The sequence below is a fragment of the Solea solea genome, chromosome 8 (genome assembly GCF_958295425.1).
Source record: "Solea solea chromosome 8, fSolSol10.1, whole genome shotgun sequence".
Taxonomy (NCBI): domain Eukaryota; kingdom Metazoa; phylum Chordata; class Actinopteri; order Pleuronectiformes; family Soleidae; genus Solea; species Solea solea.
Window position 1 is genome coordinate 29,520,342 of NC_081141.1, and position 22,905 is coordinate 29,543,246.

Below are 22,905 nucleotides of genomic sequence, written 5' to 3' on the forward strand. Positions count from 1 at the left end.
AAAACATGTCATGTCAGCAGAGACAGTGACAATGTGCAGCCATTCCCTGGTTTATTCTATAAAACTTTGAGTTGTTCTTCCCTGGGTTCGTTTAAAGTCTGTCTCTGCCTTTAAGGAAGAGGAGCAGATTGACTGTAGCACCTGCTCTGAGTGGCCAGTGATGGCGCTGTGACAGCATCCACACAGAGAGAAAGAGCCGAGGCGTTTTCTGTTACTGATATTGCACAACAAAAGGTTACAAAACCATGTTCATTTAATTGAGTCCAAAGGTTTTATTATTGCAAAGCCCTGAAGATGCAAACATCCGCACTGCACTGCAATTAAAATGCAAATTCCTGTCAATGCAGTTCTTAATCAGGTCTGTTTTTAAAAGCTTTTCATACACTGGTGTGAGGGATGTTTTCAGAGGCTTTCAAGGATAATTCATGCTTATGCTTATTTATATTCTCTTCTATTGTAGCTTGTTGTAGGTGTTTCTTGTTTACATGTTCACATTGCATGACCCATGTCACCCAAACACACAGTATGAAATGATGTAGCAACACAAACGGTGACTTTTTAAGAACTTTCAGACTAAAATGCTACTAAACTCCTAACGTGTATGTGGGTAGTCCAGTCGCCTACAGCCCACTGCTGAAGAAGACCTGGGTCACTGAAAACCTCCACCGACAGCGTGGGTGTCTCCTCAGTTAAGTCCACTCTTGCTTCACTGGTACAAGCTTTCCCGACACCCATGGTTCTGTGTGTGTGTGTGTGTGTGTGTGTGTCAGAGTCCTGCTCCTGGCAGGGTGTTGTGTACAGAGACGGTGAGCAGTGGAAGCCCAGTCTGTGTTCCAGGTGTGTGTGCAGCAGTGGACACGTCCAGTGTTCAGTGGCAGAGTGTCAACAAGTGTCCTGCAAAGCGGTACGTTTACAGAAATACACGAGACCATGTGATGCTTTTAGAACCGTGTGACTGAAAAAAATGTCTCACAAACACTCGGGAAACATTATTTCTTTTCAACTCTGAAGCTCCTGGAATGACTTGAACTATGCAGCTCCCCCTTGTGGCACATGCAAATAAATAACTAGGACTGTATGTTGGTGTCTACATAATGTAAATCCACCACCATCAATTTATTCAGAGTGATTTTTATCAGAATTTGCGATGAAAAGTTTGGTGAAATCATTACAAACTGAACTCCAACAGTGTTTTCAGATTGTGCAGCTTCTTAAATGTGGTTATTTGTTTTGTCTTTTCTCCCCTCAGCATGAGAACCTGGTGATTCAGCCTGGTCAGTGTTGTCCTCAGTGTGTGTCCAACCCCTGTCTGTCTGCTGGACAACAGCACCAGGTGAGGTCAGCTTAGGGATGGATGTTTCATTTAGACTGAAGCTTTCCATTGTAATAGATTTAAAACCAATGATGGAGCATTAACACACATGAACCACTCTATACTTAAACATTAAGGTTTACCTTTACGTAGAAAATAGAAGAATTCAATTAAAGCTTTTGTAATTTGTGCTTTGTTTCAAATTGGGATTTTAATTTGAAAATGATTAATGGTTCAGCCCTGTGTGTGTGTGTGTGTGTGTGTGTGTGTACGTACGTGTGGTCTGAGTTTAAAAAGTGTGTATGTGCAAGAGCTTTTGTGCTATTTTGTGATAATCGTGTGTGTGCGCGCGTGCGCGTGTGTGACAGCTCATAAATCTGTTCCTCTTGTGACCTGCTAAGGTTTTATAAAACTCTCACTGTTTCTCAGCTCAGTTTATTTCTGTCATTTCTGTCAACGAGACGTTTGATTTATGTCAATGTTTTTATACTTTTTAACTTTTGAGATGAAAGCAACACAAGCTCTTCTCCCTCCCTCTCCCTCTCTCTCTCCCTCTCCCCCTCTCTCCCTCTCTCCCTCTCTCTCTCTCTCTCTCTCTCTCCCTCTCCCCCTCTCTCTCTCTCTCTCTCTCTCTCTCTCTCTCCCTCTCCCCCTCTCTCTCTCTCCCTCTCTCTCTCCACATAGCTCCTCTACACTTACCAGTCGTTTGTCGTGGACGCCTCCACTCAACAGTTATTTCAACACTTTTAGCTCAGAGTATTTGCATGGGAATAAAATATAAAATATAATCAATGAAAGGAGAATAAGTGGTGTGAACATGTGGTTAATCCCACTTTAATCCTGAAGTGTAGTCATTTAATGCTACGATGAATAAATGCTCATTAAAACGTTGGTAAAGTACCAATTAAATGGACACAGAAACACATCCTCTCTAATTATTCACTAATTCTTTATCAAGTTTTCATTGATGAATTAAAAAAAGAAGGATCTATGGGACATTCATCACACAGTCCACTGTGACCATTAAATGCTGTTAATTGTACAAATTGAGCGTTTTTATTACACTTGGCTGATTTCCTGCAGCAGAGCCACGGTCGACTGAACCTCCTGTAAATGTCTGACAGAGAAAACTGCTGCCAACGTTAAAGGGATAGTGCAGATTATTTTAAAGGGTCCTCTGCTGCCTCGTGTGGTAAAAGCTGAACAAAGGATTTCAAACACTGAAGTGACAAAAGCAGGCATTTGAACGTAGTGATGAGGCGTTGTCATTACAGTCAGGTGTTGGATATTGAAGAACACTTTGAGATGACGTGAGCTGTAATGAATGACCTTGATGTGGCTGATCAGCAGCAGTGTGAGGTATTAACTGTGTGTTCACTCGCCTCATTAACTCACTGATGAACGGCTGCAGCGGAAACTCACTTCACTTCCATCATTTGTTTGGAACTAAAAGAGCTTTTGTTGACATGTGGTCACTGACGTTTGTTCCTCACACACACACACACACACACACACACACACACACACACACACACCGTGTTCTGTGTGTGTGTGTGTGTGTGCTGTTCAATCTCCTCACTCACACACAAAAAGAAGACACACACTGGATTCAGATGAGCTTTGAAACGACCTGCAATTCTGTATGTGTGTTCTTGTATTTGTTACCTCTTTAGGACCTTTTTTTGGCATAACCACTGACCTTGTCAGGACCAGTAGTCCACATGGAGACCAAAACCTGGTCTTAATGAGGCAGAACCTCATTTCCAAGGAACTGGTTAAACTAAGTTTTGGATTGTGGTCAGGTTAAGGTTAGGGATAAAGCGTTGTTTAGTCTGTACAAACCTGTGTGTGTGTGTGTGTGTGTGTGTTTGCTCCTCTTGGCAGGATGGTGAGCAGTGGCAGAAAAACGCCTGCACCACATGTGTGTGTCATCACGGACAGTCCAAATGTCACACACACACCTGTCAGCCAGTCAAGTGTGAAAAGGTCTGTAGACTCTCTCTCTCTCTCTCTCTCTCTGTCTCTGTCTCTCTCACACACACACACACACACACACCTCTCTAAAGTATTGTAAAATGTAATGGTTCATGTTATGGACACTTTGTTCTTGCCTTGTTCACATGGCTGTGACAGATTCACGTTGTGGAAAAGTACGACATGTCTCCTGTCACCAGTCGTTATATCAGTATTTTATGCATTTATTTATTATTTGAAAAACTAATTATAATTTATTCATAAAGGTTTAAGAGTTTTAAAGTTTATCAATTCTAAAGTATGCAAGGAACAACTTGCCTGATGTATTCAGTGATGTGTGTCTTAAGCCAAAGCTATAGATGATCGGAAAAATAGGAATGACATGTTTTAATCTGTAACTGCACAGATTAAACACTAAAAACATGCAAACAAGTTAAAATCAGCCTCATAGGATTTGATTCTGACTCAATGTGACCAGCTGATTAAAGAGCTGTGGCTCAACTGAATTCATCATTTTGAAGCACATTAATTTAGCTTCAGCGTTACAACAAAATCTTTGCTGTGCAGAATATTATTAATCTTGTGTCAATTTAGCAGCAACAAACTTTCACTGACTCTCACAAAATCCACGTCAGTTTAAGTCTACGATGTCTACGTCACATGTTCACGTCTTTATCGCACTGAGATTGACGGAAGTTTGTGAACCACTCACTCTCCCACACCAAAGTCCAGAGAGAAATTCACTGATTTTAACATCACACACACACACACACACACACACACACTTATTTTGTCACTTCGGTGTTTGAAATCCAACGTTCAGATTGACCTCAGTGACACAAAGTGACCACACGAGGCAGCAGAGGAGCAGCAGCTCCTGTGTCCCCGCAGCTAAAATCACTGATTCTCTCTCTGGACTTTGGTGTGGGAGAGTGAGTGGTGTACAAAAGTCTGTCTCACAGGTAACAGATAAAGACATGCTCCTCTGTACACTTCATAAAACCTGGATTATGCCTTTATTGAAGAAAACATGCATCCATCATTGTGTTTTTTATATTATTCAACAACAGTCGACGACTTTGTTGCTAAAGAAGAGGCTAAAACAAACATTATATACTCTGGATGTATTATTTTACACTAGCTGTATGAACAAGGACCATTAATCCACACAGTTTAGTTCATTTCAGCCCAACAGTGAAGTCTTTTAGCAGGCATGCTGCGTACTAACAATAAAAACACAATAAAAGCAGAGGAGTTATTAAAGTGACATGATGCAATTTACAGTAAAGAGTCCATGTGATTAAAAAACTGGCCGGGGATGTGCAAGAGAGTTTATTTGAGGGAAAAACAACCTGTTTATTGCTCATTATTTAAAAATAATGTGCTGCACTGCCTCCAGATTTACATCATTAAGATACCAGAGGACAGAAAAACTCCAGTATCTTGTTAAACAGGGACGTATCAAACGTGTGGAGTTCAGCTCTCATATATGCTGTGATCAATCTGATAAAGAAGCTCTGCAGACTCCCTGCTGCTTCTGTGAAGCCAGTGGAAAAACCCTGTTTGAACCCGGTTTCCATGTCTCGCTTTAAACTTTAACTACGACTTGAAGTGAAAATATTCTCCGCTTTGATTTCAGCATAACTGAGAACATTTTAACAGCTGATTCCCTTCACTGAAGATGGCAGACAAAAAGAGAAAATCCCAACAGGGTCTCACAGAGAGCACATGCTAAGCTTCTTGGTAGAGTCAACCCTGACAATGTGTCACACACACACACACACACACACATGCATCCTCTGATCTCTCTGCTGAAACTCAAACTTCCTCTTAATCTACTTGTTTTTCCTATTTTCTTTCCTAAAATGACTTTGTCTGACTTTGCTTCCTCTTCAAAGGGTCAGACCAAAGTGAAGCGCGCCGGCCAGTGCTGCGACGAATGTGCTGCTGCCAAGGGAAGCTGCCTGTACGAGGGCACGGTGCGTTACCATGGAGACATGTGGAACGGCACCGGCTGCGAGTTCTGCAGCTGCGTCCGCGGTCAGGTTCTCTGTCAGAGGGCGGAGTGTGGCCGTGTGGAGTGTCCACAGGTGAGAAAACGGCGTCGTTAGAGAGCATGAAGTGAAACGTGTTAGTGTGGATTTAACATTTGCTTCTGCACACAGGAGAAAACTTTCAAACTTTCTACTCACACATAAACTAGTATATTTATAACCACGCTGATTTAGCATCCAGAGTCACAGCTTCCTTCAGCAGTTAAGGGGAAACTTACAATGATCGTATGATCCATAACTTTGTCAGAAACAGAAATACTCATCCTCGCTTCACTAACCCGGGTATTTAATTAGTAGTTAATGATTTAGTTTTTACTTCTCATGCTTATTTGTGTCATATTGTGCTTCTGCTAATATGACACTGGGACTTGGACACTGGTCAGTCGATGAACTGCTTTTTAAATGGTATGTTCATGAGCGCTGGTGTGATTGTGTGCAGCGCTGTGTGTGCGTTACGGTGTTATAACATGAATCCACCTCTGTTGTTGCCTAGTTAACGTCTTAATGCATGAATGCATGACCCTGTTGCTAAGGTTACACACCTTAATTCTCTGCTATAAAATATTTCCTTCTCATTCTCTCGTGCAGCACATAAGGCCAAACCTTCCAGTTTTATTCGCATCTGTATGCTGAAGGTTTTCATCGAGAGGTTTCTACATAGATCAGTCGTGGCCTGATTTATTGAATATTTTATTGCTGAAAATATGGCAAAAATCTCTTTATATGAGATAGTTTTACAGCTGCTGGCAGTATTTTCTGATTTATGGAGCGATAAAATGTGAGCGATCCAAAAATCCCTGAGTGAAAAACTTTGGCTGTAATATGTCAACAAAATGAAACAGGAATATTGAACCAGACAGATTTCATCTCTGTGAATGTTCTTAAAATGAGTTCTTATTGAATTAAATAATGCTTCTTTTCTTTTTTGCATAATTAAACATGACATTTATGAAACGGGAAAACAGAACCGTCTTAATTGACTTTGGTGTCTGTTAACGTTTGTTCACTTTTCACGTTTATCTCTCATTATTTTGTGTTTATTGACGCCACAGATCGTTCAGGTTTCATCTCGTCTTTGCCTTTAATTCGTTCTAACACAGTGAAGGGAGCAGCCAACTTCATAATCCTCTCTCTCACCAATCCATACAACATGGATTTCATCCCAAACACCTACCAACATAGTGACATCTCACATTAGCCTCTCAGTGGTGCGTTTAAAGGCCAGGAAATTGGAATTCTGGTTGATGACACGATTCATTTTGGGGGCAAGAGTGTGAGAAGTAGAGCAGGGAAGGTTAAGGAGGTGTGATCTGACACGCACTGAGGAACCTGAAGCACAGAAATAAACCAAAACACACATGTGTGCGTTCAGGAGGTCAACAGTACACAGCTGTTCAGTGCCAATAGAATAACAATAGTTTGAAGTGAATTGGTTGTTCGCCGCTTCTCTTCCATGCTTGCTCCAAAGATCTCTGAAAAACCTCAACTGCAACAAAGCAAAGCAGATGATTGGCTCCTGGGAGGAAGTGGGTGGGATACACCAACATGTCACATCCCCCACGGCCTCACATCTTTTACCTCAGTAGAAGCATCTTTAATACACACACACACACACACACACACATCAAACTCGGCCTAGTTATAGTAGAAAGTAGGACACTGAACAGACGTGGGACGTTCTTTTAGGACAAAAACTAACAAGATTATTAGCTGCTGTTCCCATCATTGGTTTTCCTCTAAAAGCAGCTTGAAAACTCCACACCTCATCCAGTGTTTCCTCACGTCCAACACATTTAAGAATATTTCCTTAAATATCCCCCACCACGTTCAGCTCGGCGCTCATTTATCACGCTGCTGCTGCTGCTGCTGTTACCGCCGCTGCTGCTGCTGCTGCTGCTGTTTGCCTCTGTCTGTGTGTGTGTGTGTGTGTGTGTGTGTGTGTGTGTGTGCGTGCGAGCGAGCTACACAATTAACACAAGGTTATTGGTTTAATGACGAGTGTGGTTGAATAGGCAGAGAAAAGCAGTGGTGTGCAGTTAATGTGGGCTTTCATGCTAATAATGTACAGTAATAGTTGAGTGAGGAACGTCACATCAGTGTGGATGTGATTTTCTATTTCTCTTAAAGCTTCAGCACAAAGTGCTATCCACTTTATAATCATTTACAATATCAAACATCAGACCAAACTTAAACACATGAGGTCAATGTCAATAAATAAATTATCAAGATTGCCTTTAAAATTGTGAGAAATCTTAGTATTATAGTTATTATAATACTTGTATTATTATATATGTCTCCATTACATTGATCAAACCTGGAAATGGTCCTTTGTTATATGAAGCAAAGGAAGCAGAAAAGATTCACCTTTAAGAAACTAAGAAAATGGATTTTGTAATTATTGAAAAAAACCTCTGACAGTTAATATAGAAATCTATAGAATATAATCTATAAAAAAATTTTAGATTTGATTTAAGTTTGTATGGTTTGTAATATTAAGTAAAAACGTTGAACTAAAAACTGACTTCAGTCAAGAGACAGAAGCAGAAAAGGATGAGTAGATGTTTATGAATGGAGTGAAAACACTGAATTGATATTTGTTTTGTTTGTTTTTCAGGGCTCAGCGTTTGTTCACCTGCCGGGGAAATGTTGCCCGGAATGTTCCTCTGTCAGAGCTGCCTGTCTGCACCAGGGACACGCCTTCAAGGTACTTCTGTCACATTTACTTTTTACATTTAGAATTGCAAGTTAACACGAGGAGACATGTGAAACATGCGTGTTGAGTTTGTTATTTTGATAAGAAAGAAACATCCACACTGAGCTGGATATAATATATAAGCAGTGATAATTAAAGTTGCAGTGACACAGACTAAACGGCTGTTTGAGCCTGCAACAAGAATCTCTTTCTTATTATTCCGGCTCATGTCTTTTAGTAAGTGTTGGTTAATCATTTATATTCTAGTCCTGGACTCCCAGAATGCACAGGCGTGAATTTTTTACATTCTCTGGCAGAGTGTGAAATACTGCAGGACGGTCAGCAGCGGTGCAGACACACAGCGATTATCTGCTCTTTATCTCTCAGAGGAATTCTTCCTCACAATGGTAAACAAAACAACCCGAGAAAAGCACAATAATGCACCATCATCTCTCTCTGCTGTGAATACGTCCACATAATCATCCATGTCCAGACAAACACAGACATGGCTCTGTTAATACATTTATTGGATTACATGTTCACTTATTCATAATAATTATTATAATAACAATAACACGAACCATTTCATAAAGAAGAGAAATACAGCCCTGAACGTCCATCCATGTCCACACGAGGGTCGAGGGAGGTGCTCAACAACCCAGGTTGACCAGTGCTGTGATCTCAATAAGAAAACATCAAAGATTTAAAAACAAACAAACTGAGCCAAACACCGTGGAGTCAAAGAAAAAGACAAGCGTCCGCTCACAGGGACACACAGAGACAGATGCTCCACCTGTGTGTGTGTGTTGGTCTGATACTGGTCAAAATCACTGCAAAAAACAATAGGAATACAATAAATACTACACTATAAAAACTAGCAGCAGCATTTTAGCTGATTCGTGTCAAGTAAAGATTTATTTGTACAGCACCTTTAAAAACAGCAATTTACAAAGTGCAAATACACACATATATACAGTATAAACAAAACAAATAATAATAATGGCCATATTTACACATCATGGTATGGAATAAGGGGAAATGGAGCAGAGCAGAGGACAAAGGAAGTTATTATTCGCTTATTAGTAAATTGATTTAAGTGCTTGCAAAGAAAGAAAAGCAATGAGATAAAATCCCATAAAAGCAAGTGTATGAAAATGAGTTTTAAGAAGAGATTTAAAAGAAGACACTGATTCAGCAAACCTTCCCAGAGACACCCGTCCACATGTCTGTCATGTATTAGGTTCAAAAGTGATGGTCACTGTGGACACACGGAGACAAGGACAATACATTGTGTTGATAGTGGGAACACAAAATGTGGAAAGGTGTTTTTAACTAGGGCTCTCAACGATAAGAGTGAATAAAAGTAATAAAAACAATAAAACACAAGATAAACAGAGAGAACGGTGAGTGTGTAAAACTTTATCTAAAAGAACACACATGCTTCAGTAAAGTGAGAGAAGTAACAACTTCATCCTTGTCTGTGATTGAAAAACTCTGACCTCTAACCTTATGACCTTCTTATGAAGTTGTGACTTTGAGAGTTCTTATCAGCACCTGCTTTGTGTCTTTGTCATTGTGATTCAGCGTCTTTACACTTGAAACTGTCCTTCCCTTCACATCCTGTAAATGTCCTCGCCACAGAGACACAGGTTTAATAAAAGATCATTGTCCTCCTCCTCCTCCTCCTCCTCTGTTTTCTGTTTTTTATTTCAGGATATGGATCAGTGGACTGATGGCAGCTGTCGGGAGTGCGAGTGCCACGATGCTCAGGTGACTTGTTATCTGCGCTCCTGTCCCTCCTGTCCTCCAGCGACGTTGTCTGTCACCCGGGACGACCAGTGCTGCCCCGAGTGTCACCCAGGTACACTGCTGCTGTGTGTGTGTGTGTGTGTGTGTGTGTGTGTGTCCACATTATGCTGCTGCGTTTTAGAGTGAAGACACAACATTTGTCTTAAAACACTGTGTTTTAGTCTGGGTTGACACGATGGGAAACAGTGATGGAATTCGCCACTTATCGACGTTCACACTGGTTCTGAACGTGTCCCAGAAAAGCTGTAGGAACACTTTCCGTTGCTGTTTCTCCTCGTCGTTGGGAACTGAAATGACAAATGACACTTAAATGGTCTCGTAACAGAAACCAATGCTTGAACTCGTCGAGTGCTCTGCTGCACACAGATTTGATTTGATGTCTTTGACAGCGCACACATCGGTGTGTGTTGGCTCCTCCTTCATTCCAACACAGACCTGCATTTTAAGTGTCGCCGTATGAAGCACTGATCGCCCCGTACTGCTGAACAGCTGTCTAAGTCATAGAGGCTTTAAAGAGCCTGTGTCAGTCTAAGTCTACGATATCTTAAGAACATGTTGACGTCTTTATCTCACTGTTAGACTTTTCCGACACCAAAGTTTTTCTGTATGAACCGTCATGAAAATTCACATGAACTGATTTTTCATTTAAATATGAAATGAATGAATGTCCATCCCTATGAAAACAAGAAGTGTCTTTAGTCTTTCACACCACTGAAGCCTTTGCTTGGTCTGCAGCCTCTGTATAAATAACATCTAAAAATACTGCACATGGAAATGAGAGGCTGGTTGCATAGTGTAGGTGAGAGTGGGAGGAGCCTCTTCCACTTAAACACACAGAGACGTAAACAGTCAATGCAAACTGTCCTTGGGTAGAAGGACAGAGTGTGTCCACGTGTCCTCCATCTGTCTCTGCTTTTAACTCCAGCTCATTCTTCTCATAACTTGTGTTAATTCAGCTCATTTACATTCAGTTCTGCGGCTTCATTCAAACTGACAGTGATGATGTACTTTGAATTTCTATGCCTGTTTTTTTCTGAATTCATTTTCAAACAGTGAAAGCATCATTTGAAGTTGTGATATTTTCCACAGCTTTGAAAAATCCGAGTGTGCAAAGTAAAAAGAACGTAAGCGGCTCTTTGCCTCCCGCGAGCTTAAAAGACACTTGAATGAAAAAGGATTGTGACTTTGTCACAGGACACTGCACTGATGTAACAATCAACACCACAGACTGTAATCAAGTGCAATTAAACCCCAAAAGTCTAACGGTCGCCATGTTTCGCTCATTCTTGTCAAATCTAACACTGCAGGGAGTGCTTTTTGTGCTTTTATGTCAGCTGAAGGCTTCCGTAGTTTTGAAATTTAAAGATTTACTCCCAGATACAACTTCACACTAGACCTTTGGCAGAAGACTGGGCTAATAATAAAATCCACGTCACTTTAAGTCTGCGATGTAGACGATACATCGACAGGAAAGTCAGTCATTAATCTGAGTTTATACTAATTTCCCTCCGTATGAGACGCAGTCAGTGTCCTCATCCATGTGTCTCATCATGTGTCTCATCATGTGTCTCATTGACTGAGACTCCAGAGTGTCAAACAAACAAACAAACACACTTCTGTCATTTCCTACACAGATAAACACCCCGGCAGACATTGTTTACATTTATAAAGACTGCTAATGAATGAATAATTGAAGTTGGTCCAGAGAGACAGTTGTTATTGCTCCTTACATTTGTGCTCTTTCAGCTGACGATGGTTTTATGAGGCTGAATTGGATGAAGTTATTTTGTTGTCTTTGCCCCTCGACAGCCCTCTTTGCTTTATTATTTAGAGCAGCGTATTAAAATGTCTAAAAGCTAAAACCACAGTGAATTCACAGCAAAGACGCCAGAGTCTCATTAGTCCTAGGAAACAATGGGGGAAACCGATGACGTCCAATAACCTGAAGTTACTGCTTATTTTTGCCTGAGTGTGTTCAGGAGAGGAAATGTTTAATTCAGCAGACGAACAGAAGAGCACATGTGTTATTAATGACATTCCATTTGATTCATTCATTAACAAACAAGACTCCTGTGAGCTTCTTTACTTATTTAGGATTCTTTTAAACAGGGACAGCACATTAACATGTAAATATTATAGATTACAGCCATTGGCTATAATAAATCTGTAGTTCTGAAACAAGACAAAATACTTAAGAACACACACAATGAAAGTGGACAAAAAGCACTGAGAACTGATGAAACATGGGCTAAATACTGAAAACCCTGAAAACATCTGCGTTAATTACAATAACCATGACAACATGAGTCATTTTCTGTCTCATTGACACATTGTTACGTTTAAATAGTTTTTCAAGGTTCAGTGAATTTGAATAATCTGAATGTATAAGAAGAAAACAAAGATATTTCTTTTGTCTTTTGTTTTTCTTTGGTTCATTTGTGGTGAGTGAGTGAGTGAGTGACAGACACTGAGCCTTTGAAGCTTTTATCAACACAATATTAACACAAACCTCAGAAGATTCTTCTCTGAGAAAAAAGCCCCTCAAACACTCTGGGAGAATCTTTTATCTGAATAAACACGTTTAACAATTTGTGAAGACTTGAAGTCGTCCATTAATTCTCTGTTCACCCTCTCACTTCTTTTCTCTTCATCTGTTCACGCTCGTCACGCTCCAGACTGAACATGATGGTGTGTGTTTATGGTGAATAATAATGTTCCTGTTTGTTAGTCATGTGATGCATGCATGAACACATGATTGATGTTTTCACTCTGCGTTAAACCTCAGTTTGTCTCTTACTAAAAATAAGACATTTAAAGCGATTGCTCTGTTTCTTTTTTGCAGCTGGAATCATAAAGTGTCCTTTAAGCCTGTTAATCACGATGTCACAGCCTCACAGTTTTAGCTTTTATAAATGAGCTGCTTAAAAGTGATTATTTCAGGTTTGAAGAGTCACTCACCACAGTGTGGCATAAACATAAACACATATATTACTGCGTCATTGTTATTTTAGGCAGAGCCAAAAAATAGAATGTTTGTGACCGTGTTTTAGAGGGATACTGAAGGCTTTTAAAGTTTCATTGTTTTTCATAAACCTTCCTTTAAGCCTCACGCTGCTGTGTTCACATCAATCTGAGCTTCTCCAAACTCACTCTTGGTTTAGGTTGTTAAATACTTTATTGTTATTGATGCATAGTTTTCAGTTAGTTAACACGTCCTCTGCGTGACATCGTCAAAGACAGCTGCTGTTAATGAAAATAGAAATGTAAGAGAACAGTAAGACTGAAGAAAACAGTGACTCAGTAGAGACTGGACTTTGGTTTTTCTGGAAGATCCAGGTCCAGTTGGTTCAGGTGTCAGTCAGTCAGTGTGAAGCTGTGAGTGTTTGTATAGAAACACATTTCAACCTTCCACATGTTTTTTTGCCTTTAGTGCACAGAGACGCTCCAGTCGCACACTCAGTGAACCCAAGGAATGCCCATCAAATGGACTGCTGAGAAATGTTGACATGAATGAGACATGAACGTAGACATGAATGAGACATGGATGAGACATGAATGAGACATGGATGAGACATGAATGTAGACATGAATGAGACATGAATGAGACATGAATGTAGACATGAATGAGACATGAATGTAGACATGAATGAGACATGAATGTAGACATGAATGTAGACATGAATGTAAACATGAATGAGACATGAATGAGACATGAATGTAGACATGAATGAGACATGAATGAGACATGGATGAGACATGAATGAGACATGGATGAGACATGGATGAGACATGGATGAGACATGAATGAGACATGGATGAGACATGAATGTAGACATGAATGAGACATGAATGTAGACATGAATGAGACATGAATGTAGACATGAATGTAGACATGAATGAGACATGAATGTAGACATGAATGAGACATGAATGTAGACATGAATGAGACATGGATGAGACATGAATGTAGACATGAATGAGACATGAATTAGACAAGAATGTAGACATGAATGTAAACATGAATGAGACATGAATGAGACATGAATGTAGACATGAATGAGACATGAATGTAGACATAAATGAGACATGAATGTTGACATGAATGTAGACATGAATGAGACATGAATGTAGACATGAATGAGACATGAATTAGACAAGAATGTAGACATGAATGTAAACATGAATGAGACATGAATGAGACATGAACACATCCACAGTTTCCTCCTCCTCCTCCTCGTGCGTGTTTGTCATAATCAGGTGAAACTGCTTCTCTCCTCGATTCTCCGCGTCTGTTGTTTTCAGACAAACTCTGAGGCTGTAATTTAGTGCTTGAGGGATTCTGACTCGCTGTGTTTGTGAGGAAACTGTGACTCGTGCCGGAGACTGTGCTGCTTCAGCCTCCAGAGGAAGAGAATTCAATTCTGCTTCATTTCCACCGTGGAGTTTTTCTGTCATTTTACGCTCATTTGTCTCCTTTGTTTAACGCTGAGGGAACAGATGCTAAACTGTTTGAATGTCATGCTTTTATCTCGTCACACCTGCATCATCACTATCAATCTTTCTATTCAATAAATTAAAAAGCACACAATCAATTTACACTCTGTTCAGACCAGAGCACAGAACCAGGATCACAGCTGTTTTATCCTTTCAAACGTTCTACAAATGAATTTTAAGACTTTGACACGTTCATACGTTCACAGAAAAAAACAACAGTAAACATACAAATAAATGTGAGTCAAAGTAGCGAGCCATGACCTGCTGTCAAGTGTAGAGTAAACTTGTGAGTGGGGATATGCTAATTGTTTGTGTTGCTAGGCAACAGTCAAGTCGGTCAAGTTGTGGAACTATTTGTGTTGAAATGTGTTGAAATAACTGCTGAATATGTGAATAAAATATGTAAATCATTCATTCTTCTGCAGTGTTGTATAAAATCATCCTGGGAGGCAGTGCTGCCCTCTAGTGTTGACCTGGGTATTGATTTAAAAACATCAAAAAAAAACATCAAAATTTCAATACCAATTTGGATTCAATTTATTTATTTCCAGAAAGAAAAGATTGAGTGGAATATTATTATTATTATAAGTCATGACTTAATGACTTAATTATTGATTATTAAGTCATTTTCCCTGGGTTTGTGTTTTCAGTCCAGTGTCACATGGACTGTCTGTCGTGTTCTGGAACTGCTGACCACTGTGAGACCTGCAGAGACCTGAAGGCTGTCCTGCACCTGGGCCGCTGTCTGTCCATCTGTCCCCCTGGTCACTACGCTGAAGGACGAGTGTGTTCAGGTACGACCTTTATTGACTGCACATGAATGCACTTACTGCCCCCTGTCTTCCACTTTTCTCACTTCACTCAAACACCCAATAAATAAATATGGCTTCTTCTTCTTTGCTTGTTTTTAACTTTTCACTGTTAGAAACAGTGAAATCTTCAATGTTCATCAAGGTTAAAAATGCAATTTAGATCCAATTTAAATACATTTTCAGGAGTTGGACATTAGTGTGACAATGTGCAGTACTGCGAGTTTAGTTCAATCATTGTTGGTCCAGTTTATGTCCAGGACTCAGCCCTGAAATAAAGACATAAAGCAATAAATAAAGGCCTGTAACTTCAAAATGTCTTTTTTATGCAAAGGACATTTTTACCATCATGTGTTGACACGAACCAAGCTAATCTCCTGAATTTAGAGCAGCAGATTCAAACATGAGGACCATGAGAGTGAAACCATGACTGTAGCATCAAACGGTTCTTTTAGGTCTTTTAACTGGTCATTTGTGAGCAGCTGGTTAAGTTTAGGACTAAGACTAGAATAGGTTAGAGTTAGTTATTAACTGGTTTGGTTCGGCTGTCCAAAGCGAGTCCTTATAAGGATCGCTGTATGAACCTGTGTGTGTGTGTGTGTGTGTGTTGCCTCCTTGACTGAGCCATGAACCGTGACACCTTTAATCTTCGTAGCTTTTCAGCCGCTTGAACAGCAGCTGTGTGTCTCGGTGTGTTCACGTCAGACGCCTCAGTCCAGCAAAGATGAACGTTTTTATAATAACATCATTTAACCAGGGAAAGTGTCTTGTTCTGTGTCCTCACCATCACTGGCAACAACTTACCTAGACAATTACTAAGTTATTTGTTTCAAAATCAGATTATTGCTTTATCACTTACCACTTAATTACTTAATTTAATTTCCCTGCATAGTCACTCACCTGTTTACTATTTGCTTATTTAATTAATGACTTACTTATTTTTTACCTACTCAGTCAGTTACTTTGTCACTCACTTATTTACTACTTACTTACTTATTTCACTAGTTCACTAGTCACTTATTTACACACTTACTTACTTATTTCACTAGTTCACTAGTCACTTATTTACTCACTTACTTATTTCACTAGTTCACTAGTCACTTATTTACACACTTACTTACTTATTTAACTAGTTCACTAGTCACTTATTAACACACTTACTTATTTCACTAGTCCACTAGTCACTTATTTACACACTTATTTCACTAGTTCACTAGTCACTTATTTACTCACTTACTTATTTCACTTGTTCACTAGTCACTTATTTACTCACTTACTTATTTCACTAGTTCACTAGTCACTTATTTACACACTTACTTACTTATTTAACTAGTTCACTAGTCACTTATTAACACACTTACTTATTTCACTAGTTCACTAGTCACTTATTTACACACTTACTTATTTCACTAGTTCACTAGTCACTTATTTACTCACTTACTTATTTCACTTGTTCACTAGTCACTTATTTACTCACTTACTTATTTCACCAGTTCACTAGTCACTTATTTACTCACTTACTTATTACACGAGTTCACTAGTCACTTATTTACTCACTTACTTACTTATTTCACTAGTTCACTAGTCACTTATTTACTCACTTATTTCACTAGTTCACTAGTCACTTATTTACTCACTTACTTATTTCCCTAGTTAGTTCACTCGTCACTTATTTACACACTTATTTCACTAGTTCACTTGTCACTTATTTACTCACTTACTTATTTCACTAGTTAGTTCACTCGTCACTTATTTTCACACTTACTTATTTCACTAGTTAGTTCACTCGTCACTTATTTACACACTTACTTATTTTACTAGTTCACTCGTCACTTATTTACTCACTCACTAACTTACTCATTTCACTAGTTACTTCACTAGTCACTTATTTACTCACTTATTTAACTAGTTAGTTCACTCGTCACTTATTTACACACTTACTTATTTCACTCGTCACTTATTTACTCACTCACTAACTTACTCATTTCACTAGTTAGTTTACTAGTCACTTATTTACTCACTTACTTCATGACTAACTTGGTGGCTTGTTGTCAGTGACCTGTTGTTGTTGTCCCCCCCCCCCCCCCCCCACAGCCTGCCAGTCGTCCTGTGCCACCTGTTCCAGCAGGTGGGACTGTCTCTCGTGTGGCTCACAGCGCCCCCTGCTGAGTGCCGAGCACGACCAGTGCCTCACTTCCTGCCCCCGGGGCTCATACCAGCACGACCAGACACACTGTCGCCGTGAGTATCACAGCTCGTCATGTGATTTAATGTGTTTCCCACCGCACCACCGTGGTGGTCCAATGACATTTGGCTCAGACTCAGAGAGAGAGAGAGACACAGACAGAGAGAGAGAGAGAGAGAGACAGGCAGACAGAGAGACAGACAGAGACAGACAGACAGACAGAGAGACAGAGAGAGAGAGAGACAGACAGAGAGAGAGAGAGACACACAGAGTCAGAGAGACAGACAGAGAGAGGTGTCAAATACTGCTGCTGCAGATTTCTCTCTGAGCTGCTTCACTCTCAGTGTTTAACTCTGTCAGAAATGTGAGTTTAGATGAATGAAATGAGGTCAGAGTTCATTTATTTTGAAGTGTGTTATAAAATTAGAATCACACAAAGAAAAACAGATTTCAGCCACTTAACTCAAGTCGTAGCTCATAAAATCTACGTCTACGACATCTTAAGAAAAAGTTTGCGTCTTTATCTAAGTGAAGTTTGTAAAACACTCTCACACCAAACCTCACAGAGAAAATCAGTGATTTTAACATCACACACACACACACACACACACACACACACACTGCTGCCTCCATCACTGAGTTCAAATGTCTGATTTTGTCACTTGAGTGTTTGAAAATCCTTTATTCTGATTGACCTCAGTGACACAAAGTGACCACACGAGGCAGCAGAGGAGCAGCAGCAGCTGCGGATTTTCTCTCTGGGGTTTGGTGTGGGAGAGTGAGTGGTTTACAGACGTGTGTCTCACAGTGAGATGACGACGTGATCCTCGTAGACCTAAACTGACGTTGATTTTATTGTCCTTGGATTGAATTCAGATGTAGTTGATTATTGTATGACATGATTCTATGTCATTTTAATAACGTGTAGGTTCAGTGCTTTGGTGAATGACACTCATTCACTCAGGTGTTCAGTGTCTGTGGAGGCCGACCACCTGGTGACAGATGATCACATTATTTTCCTTCTCGTCTTCATCTAAAATCACATCAGTGATTTCATTTCTTACATTCTCAGTTGTGCAGTGTGACTCTCACTCAGTGTCTAACCACGTGTGACTGATAATCAGAATATTTGACTCTTTACAGGGAAAAAGAAAGAAAGTCTCTCTTTCTCTCTCTGTCAGAGGTCAAAGTTTTCAGACACTTTTTATGAGGTTTTCTGAAATGTTATAGAAAGTTTATCCGTGACTAACGTTAGTTTTTTTCTACACTAATGTCGGTAAAGAAATAGTTTTTCATGATATTTCTTATGTTTCTTTTTCTTTTATGTTTTCTGAAACGTTAGTGAAACAGTTTTTGTTTTTGTCGTAAATGTGAGACTTTAATCTCGTAAATTTACGACTTTAATCTCGTAAATTTAAAACTCTAATACTCCGTAGTAGTGACATGTTTTTGTGTAGGAATATTTTATTTAGTTAACACATATTTTATAACTTCACTCTGATTTGTTTTGATCTGTGATATTGTGACTTTGTCTGAGTAACTGAAGCAAAGCTCGTGTGATGCCTCGAAATTCAAAATCCATTCCCTTCTTTGCACTGAATTTCTGTTTTTGCCCAAACTTTAACTGGAACAGCATTTAATCCTGTGTGTGTGTGTGTGTGTGAGTGTGAGTGTGTGTGTGTGTGTGAGTGTATAATAGAAATCCACAGAGCAGTAATCAGTAATGGACTTCACTGTTAGCGTTAGTGCTAATCCTGTATGAGTGCGTAACATCCACAGTAAATGAAAGTGAACCATGCTAATGTACACTGGACACTGCTGTTGACTCACTGTGTGTGTGTGTGTGTGTGTGAGAGCAGTGTGATTAAATTCCACTCAGTTGTGACGCTCAGTTTCACACTGAATGAATGATTGTCAGGAGGATTGAAATCCCTGTGAGGCTGCTGCAGCTCTGAGGCTGAGCTTAAAGAGGACGCAGTGTAGAGTCCTGCTGTGTCTCCATCCATCCCTCTTCATCTTCCGTGTGGAGAAGCTCACTTCATGCACGAATGCTGCCTCTCCACTGCCTCAGCACCACACACAGTGTTTGAAGACAATCTGCTGTCATGAGTGCTTCACCCTGCAGATCCTTCTTCATATTCTTCTGTCTGCATATTCTTATTTTTGCAGAATCTTCTTCAGAAACTTTTTCAGATTTTTCTTTCTTTAGAATCCTCAGTCTTCTCTCTGTGGAATCTTCTTCAGATTCTTCTGCTGCAGATTCTCGTCAAGCTTCGTCTCTTTTTGCACTTTTAACGACGACCACAGTGCTGCAGCATTTTGATTGAGTTGTCTGAGAGGCTGCGATGAAAAGACAATTGCAGTCGTCCAGTTTCCTGGATCAGATGTTGAGAGGATAGTCTGGCTTTGGTTCCGAGTTGGAAGAAGCTGAACCTGACAGTGGAGAGACTCTCACTTACCTGCCTCTGTTAAATACAACATGGATTTAGGAGGAAATAATCATTTCTGTCTTATCTTCATGAGAAAAACATGTTGTAATAATTCTTCACAATGAGAGTTCAGATGGACTTTTCTATAAACACAACAAAGTCTTTCATCCGTCAAACCCCAATCACAGATTAACAAATCTGATGGATTTATTGATTCTTTCATGCTGATGGATCGAAAATGTCTTTAATCTCAGATTGAATATTTGGCCCGTCCATCATCACCTCCAGATTTTCTTTGTTCATTCAGTCAATCACACATTTTACAGTGAGTTAATAAAACAACAATGGAAATGCTCGTTCATTCATTCATGCTTCATGTGATTCTCAGAAAGAGACATTTTTCAAATGAATGTTGGGATCAGAAAAAGAAGAATAGAATCTAATTGAATCACTTGATCATTTCATTTCATTTATGATCAAATATCACACACTGTTAGTTCTTTATTCAGTTTTCTTTATACTCAACAGAGGAAACTGACCTACATTCACTTCATAAATTCATTCATGGTCATCATCTGTCTAAAATTACTTTATCAAAATCATTCATGAAAATAGAGTTGATTTCAAAATGTTTTTTTCTGATGTGAAATCAGCTGTGGGGGCTGTTGATTTTAAGATTTCTAGGGGGCGCTGTGTCTCCACTTTGCCATGCACAGTCCTGTGACCCACATCACACCTGAAGTCTTGCTACTGTTCAGTGTGTCAAGTTTCATGAGTGTTCAAGTATCTGTCGGCCACCAGGACCAGCAGAATGTGCACTGTTGCCATGGTAACCTCTTTTTTGAAAAATCTCATAATATTCTCCACATCATTGTGGGATTTTTAGGGATGTGACTGCACTCGAGGTGGATCCGATAATCCCTGTGAGAACAGCGCGTGACATTGAAATATATGTTTTTTTCTGTTGCCACTAGGGGGTGCTCTCTACAAAATGTAATATGTCCATGTAGTTGTCTTCAAGGCGGGGCTAATATCAATCACGGCAAGTTTGGTTCTGATTGGACCTTGTTTAGTGGAGTTAGTTAAAAAGATCACATTAAAAGAAGCTTTTGTTCACTTTCAATTGTTATCTTGTCTACAGTGACCTGACTAAATGGGGAAATCTGTGATTTCTGTCAAAAATCACTGAAATCACTGCAAAAATACCACTTCAATCCAAACTGTCCTGGTGCGTCTGTGTGTGTGTGTGTGTGTCTGTGTCTCTCTCTGGGTGTGTGTGTGTGTGTGTCTCTCTCTGGGTGTGTGTGTGTGGATAACTTTGCTGTTTGGGCTGAACATGAAAATAAATTGCTTTCCTCACCAGGTCAGAATAGTACTGCAGACGTAATCCTCCTGTGTGTGTGTGTGTGTGTGTGTGTGTGTGTGTGTGTGTTTGCTTCATCAGCTAAAGTAGTATATTTTGTAAATCCCTCGTTGAATGAGATTGTGATTATGGTGAAAATGGTGTGAGTAAATTTGGCCTGTGAATGTGTTAATATTGATATGAGAGGAGTTCACTGATGAATGAATGCATCTGTACTCTGTGTCCACTCCTGCTCCACTGTTTTGCCTCAGTTATTAAACATGACATGTTCAGGCTCATAGAGTGACTGTGTGACTGTGCTATGATTGCATTATTACCTCGGGGCTCATATTTGTTAAAGTTCAAATCATTTCTAATGAAATGACCTCGTCATTATTATAGATTGTCTTTTCAATCTTAATTGACAGGTTGGGTTTTTTTCAGATTGTGCAAATCAGTAAATTATGAGCAATAGTTATGAGTGATTCATTGATGTTAAGAATAGAATAGTTTGAAATTGTAGCAGCGCTAATGAATGAATGAATGTATGTCTCCACTGATGTTGTCGCACAGAGCTGAGGACTCGTGGAGTCTCTCTGTCTCTTCAACACTCTGACGAGGAGGAGATAATGGAGCGGGAGGAGGAGTCAGGAAAGAGAGACATGAAGAAGGAGAAGGAACGAGGAGTAAAGGAGGAGGGTGACAGCAAGAGAGACACACATTAATATTGAAGAAATTCACTTGCACACTGAGAGAAAGAAAAATGACTGGAAGTGTAGAGTGAAGGTCAAAGGCCGAAGGAGAGACAAGCTTGGACAGAGAACAGAGAGCATCATGGGAAAAAACTGAGAGGGGTCACTTCTTCACACACAGAGAGAGAAACAAAGACAGGGAGATGATGGAGGGAAAAGTGCTGAGAAGACAGGAAAGTGTCTCAGCTGTCAGTCAATGTCTCTGTGAGAACTGTGAAACTTTACTCTTCTCCTGAAACAATGTGCTCACTCATTTACAGCCAGACGTTTTAAACTTCAATCCACTAATAACCCCACACAGCAACGCCTGGTCAACCATGATCAACCATGATCAACCATGATCGACCATGATTGACCATGATCAACCATGATCAACCATAATCAACCATGGTCGACCATGATCAACCATGTTCAACCATGATCAACCATGGTCGACCATGGTTGATCATGGTCGACCATGGTCAACCATGATCAACCATAGTCAACCATGATTAACCATAATTAACAGTCAGTAATGCTTATTCTCTACTCCCATATGTTACAATAAAAATGTGAAGTTTTGCTTAATTACAGTTAAATATGAAAAGAATATTTTGTGCTATATGTATATATATATATATATATATATATATATATATATATATATACATATATATATTTTCTATTATATTATTATACATAAATAATTGTTGGGAAAAAGTGATGTTCAACTTTACAGACACAAATATTTAATAAATGTCCACTAAAGAAAGACATTTATAGTCACTTACAACAGTAGCTCTGTAGAGCTTTAATTAACAGTTAATGCTAATGACAATATTAAGTCATGGTAATTATTGTGCCCTTAGTCTGAAGTCTAATGTTAACTGCCCTTATTTAACAAGACAGGATAAAACAAAAGAATAATAGAATAAGACTGACACACCCACTCATACACAACTCTTCATTTAACTATTCCAGACAAAATAACCTTAAGATTTCAAGTGTTGCTTTTTAATTATTTAGATTAAGATTATTCACGTCAATTTAATGTGATGTCAGTTCTGCATAGTT

General features: G+C 39.5%; 1 protein-coding gene across 2 annotated transcripts in view; it reads left to right on the forward strand.

The window, feature by feature from the left end:
• Positions 1-718: 718 nt before the first annotated feature.
• Positions 719-22,905, forward strand: part of fras1 (Fraser extracellular matrix complex subunit 1) — a 76,415-nt gene continuing 54,228 nt past the window's right edge. For both annotated transcript variants that reach the window (XM_058636866.1, XM_058636867.1), the window contains exons 1-8: positions 719-904; positions 1,250-1,333; positions 3,197-3,298; positions 5,185-5,376; positions 7,955-8,044; positions 9,746-9,893; positions 14,986-15,129; positions 17,239-17,385. In XM_058636866.1, the coding sequence (XP_058492849.1) occupies positions 734-904; positions 1,250-1,333; positions 3,197-3,298; positions 5,185-5,376; positions 7,955-8,044; positions 9,746-9,893; positions 14,986-15,129; positions 17,239-17,385 (1,078 nt within the window). In that variant the 5' untranslated portion in view covers positions 719-733. The remainder of the gene's footprint in view (positions 905-1,249; positions 1,334-3,196; positions 3,299-5,184; positions 5,377-7,954; positions 8,045-9,745; positions 9,894-14,985; positions 15,130-17,238; positions 17,386-22,905) is intronic.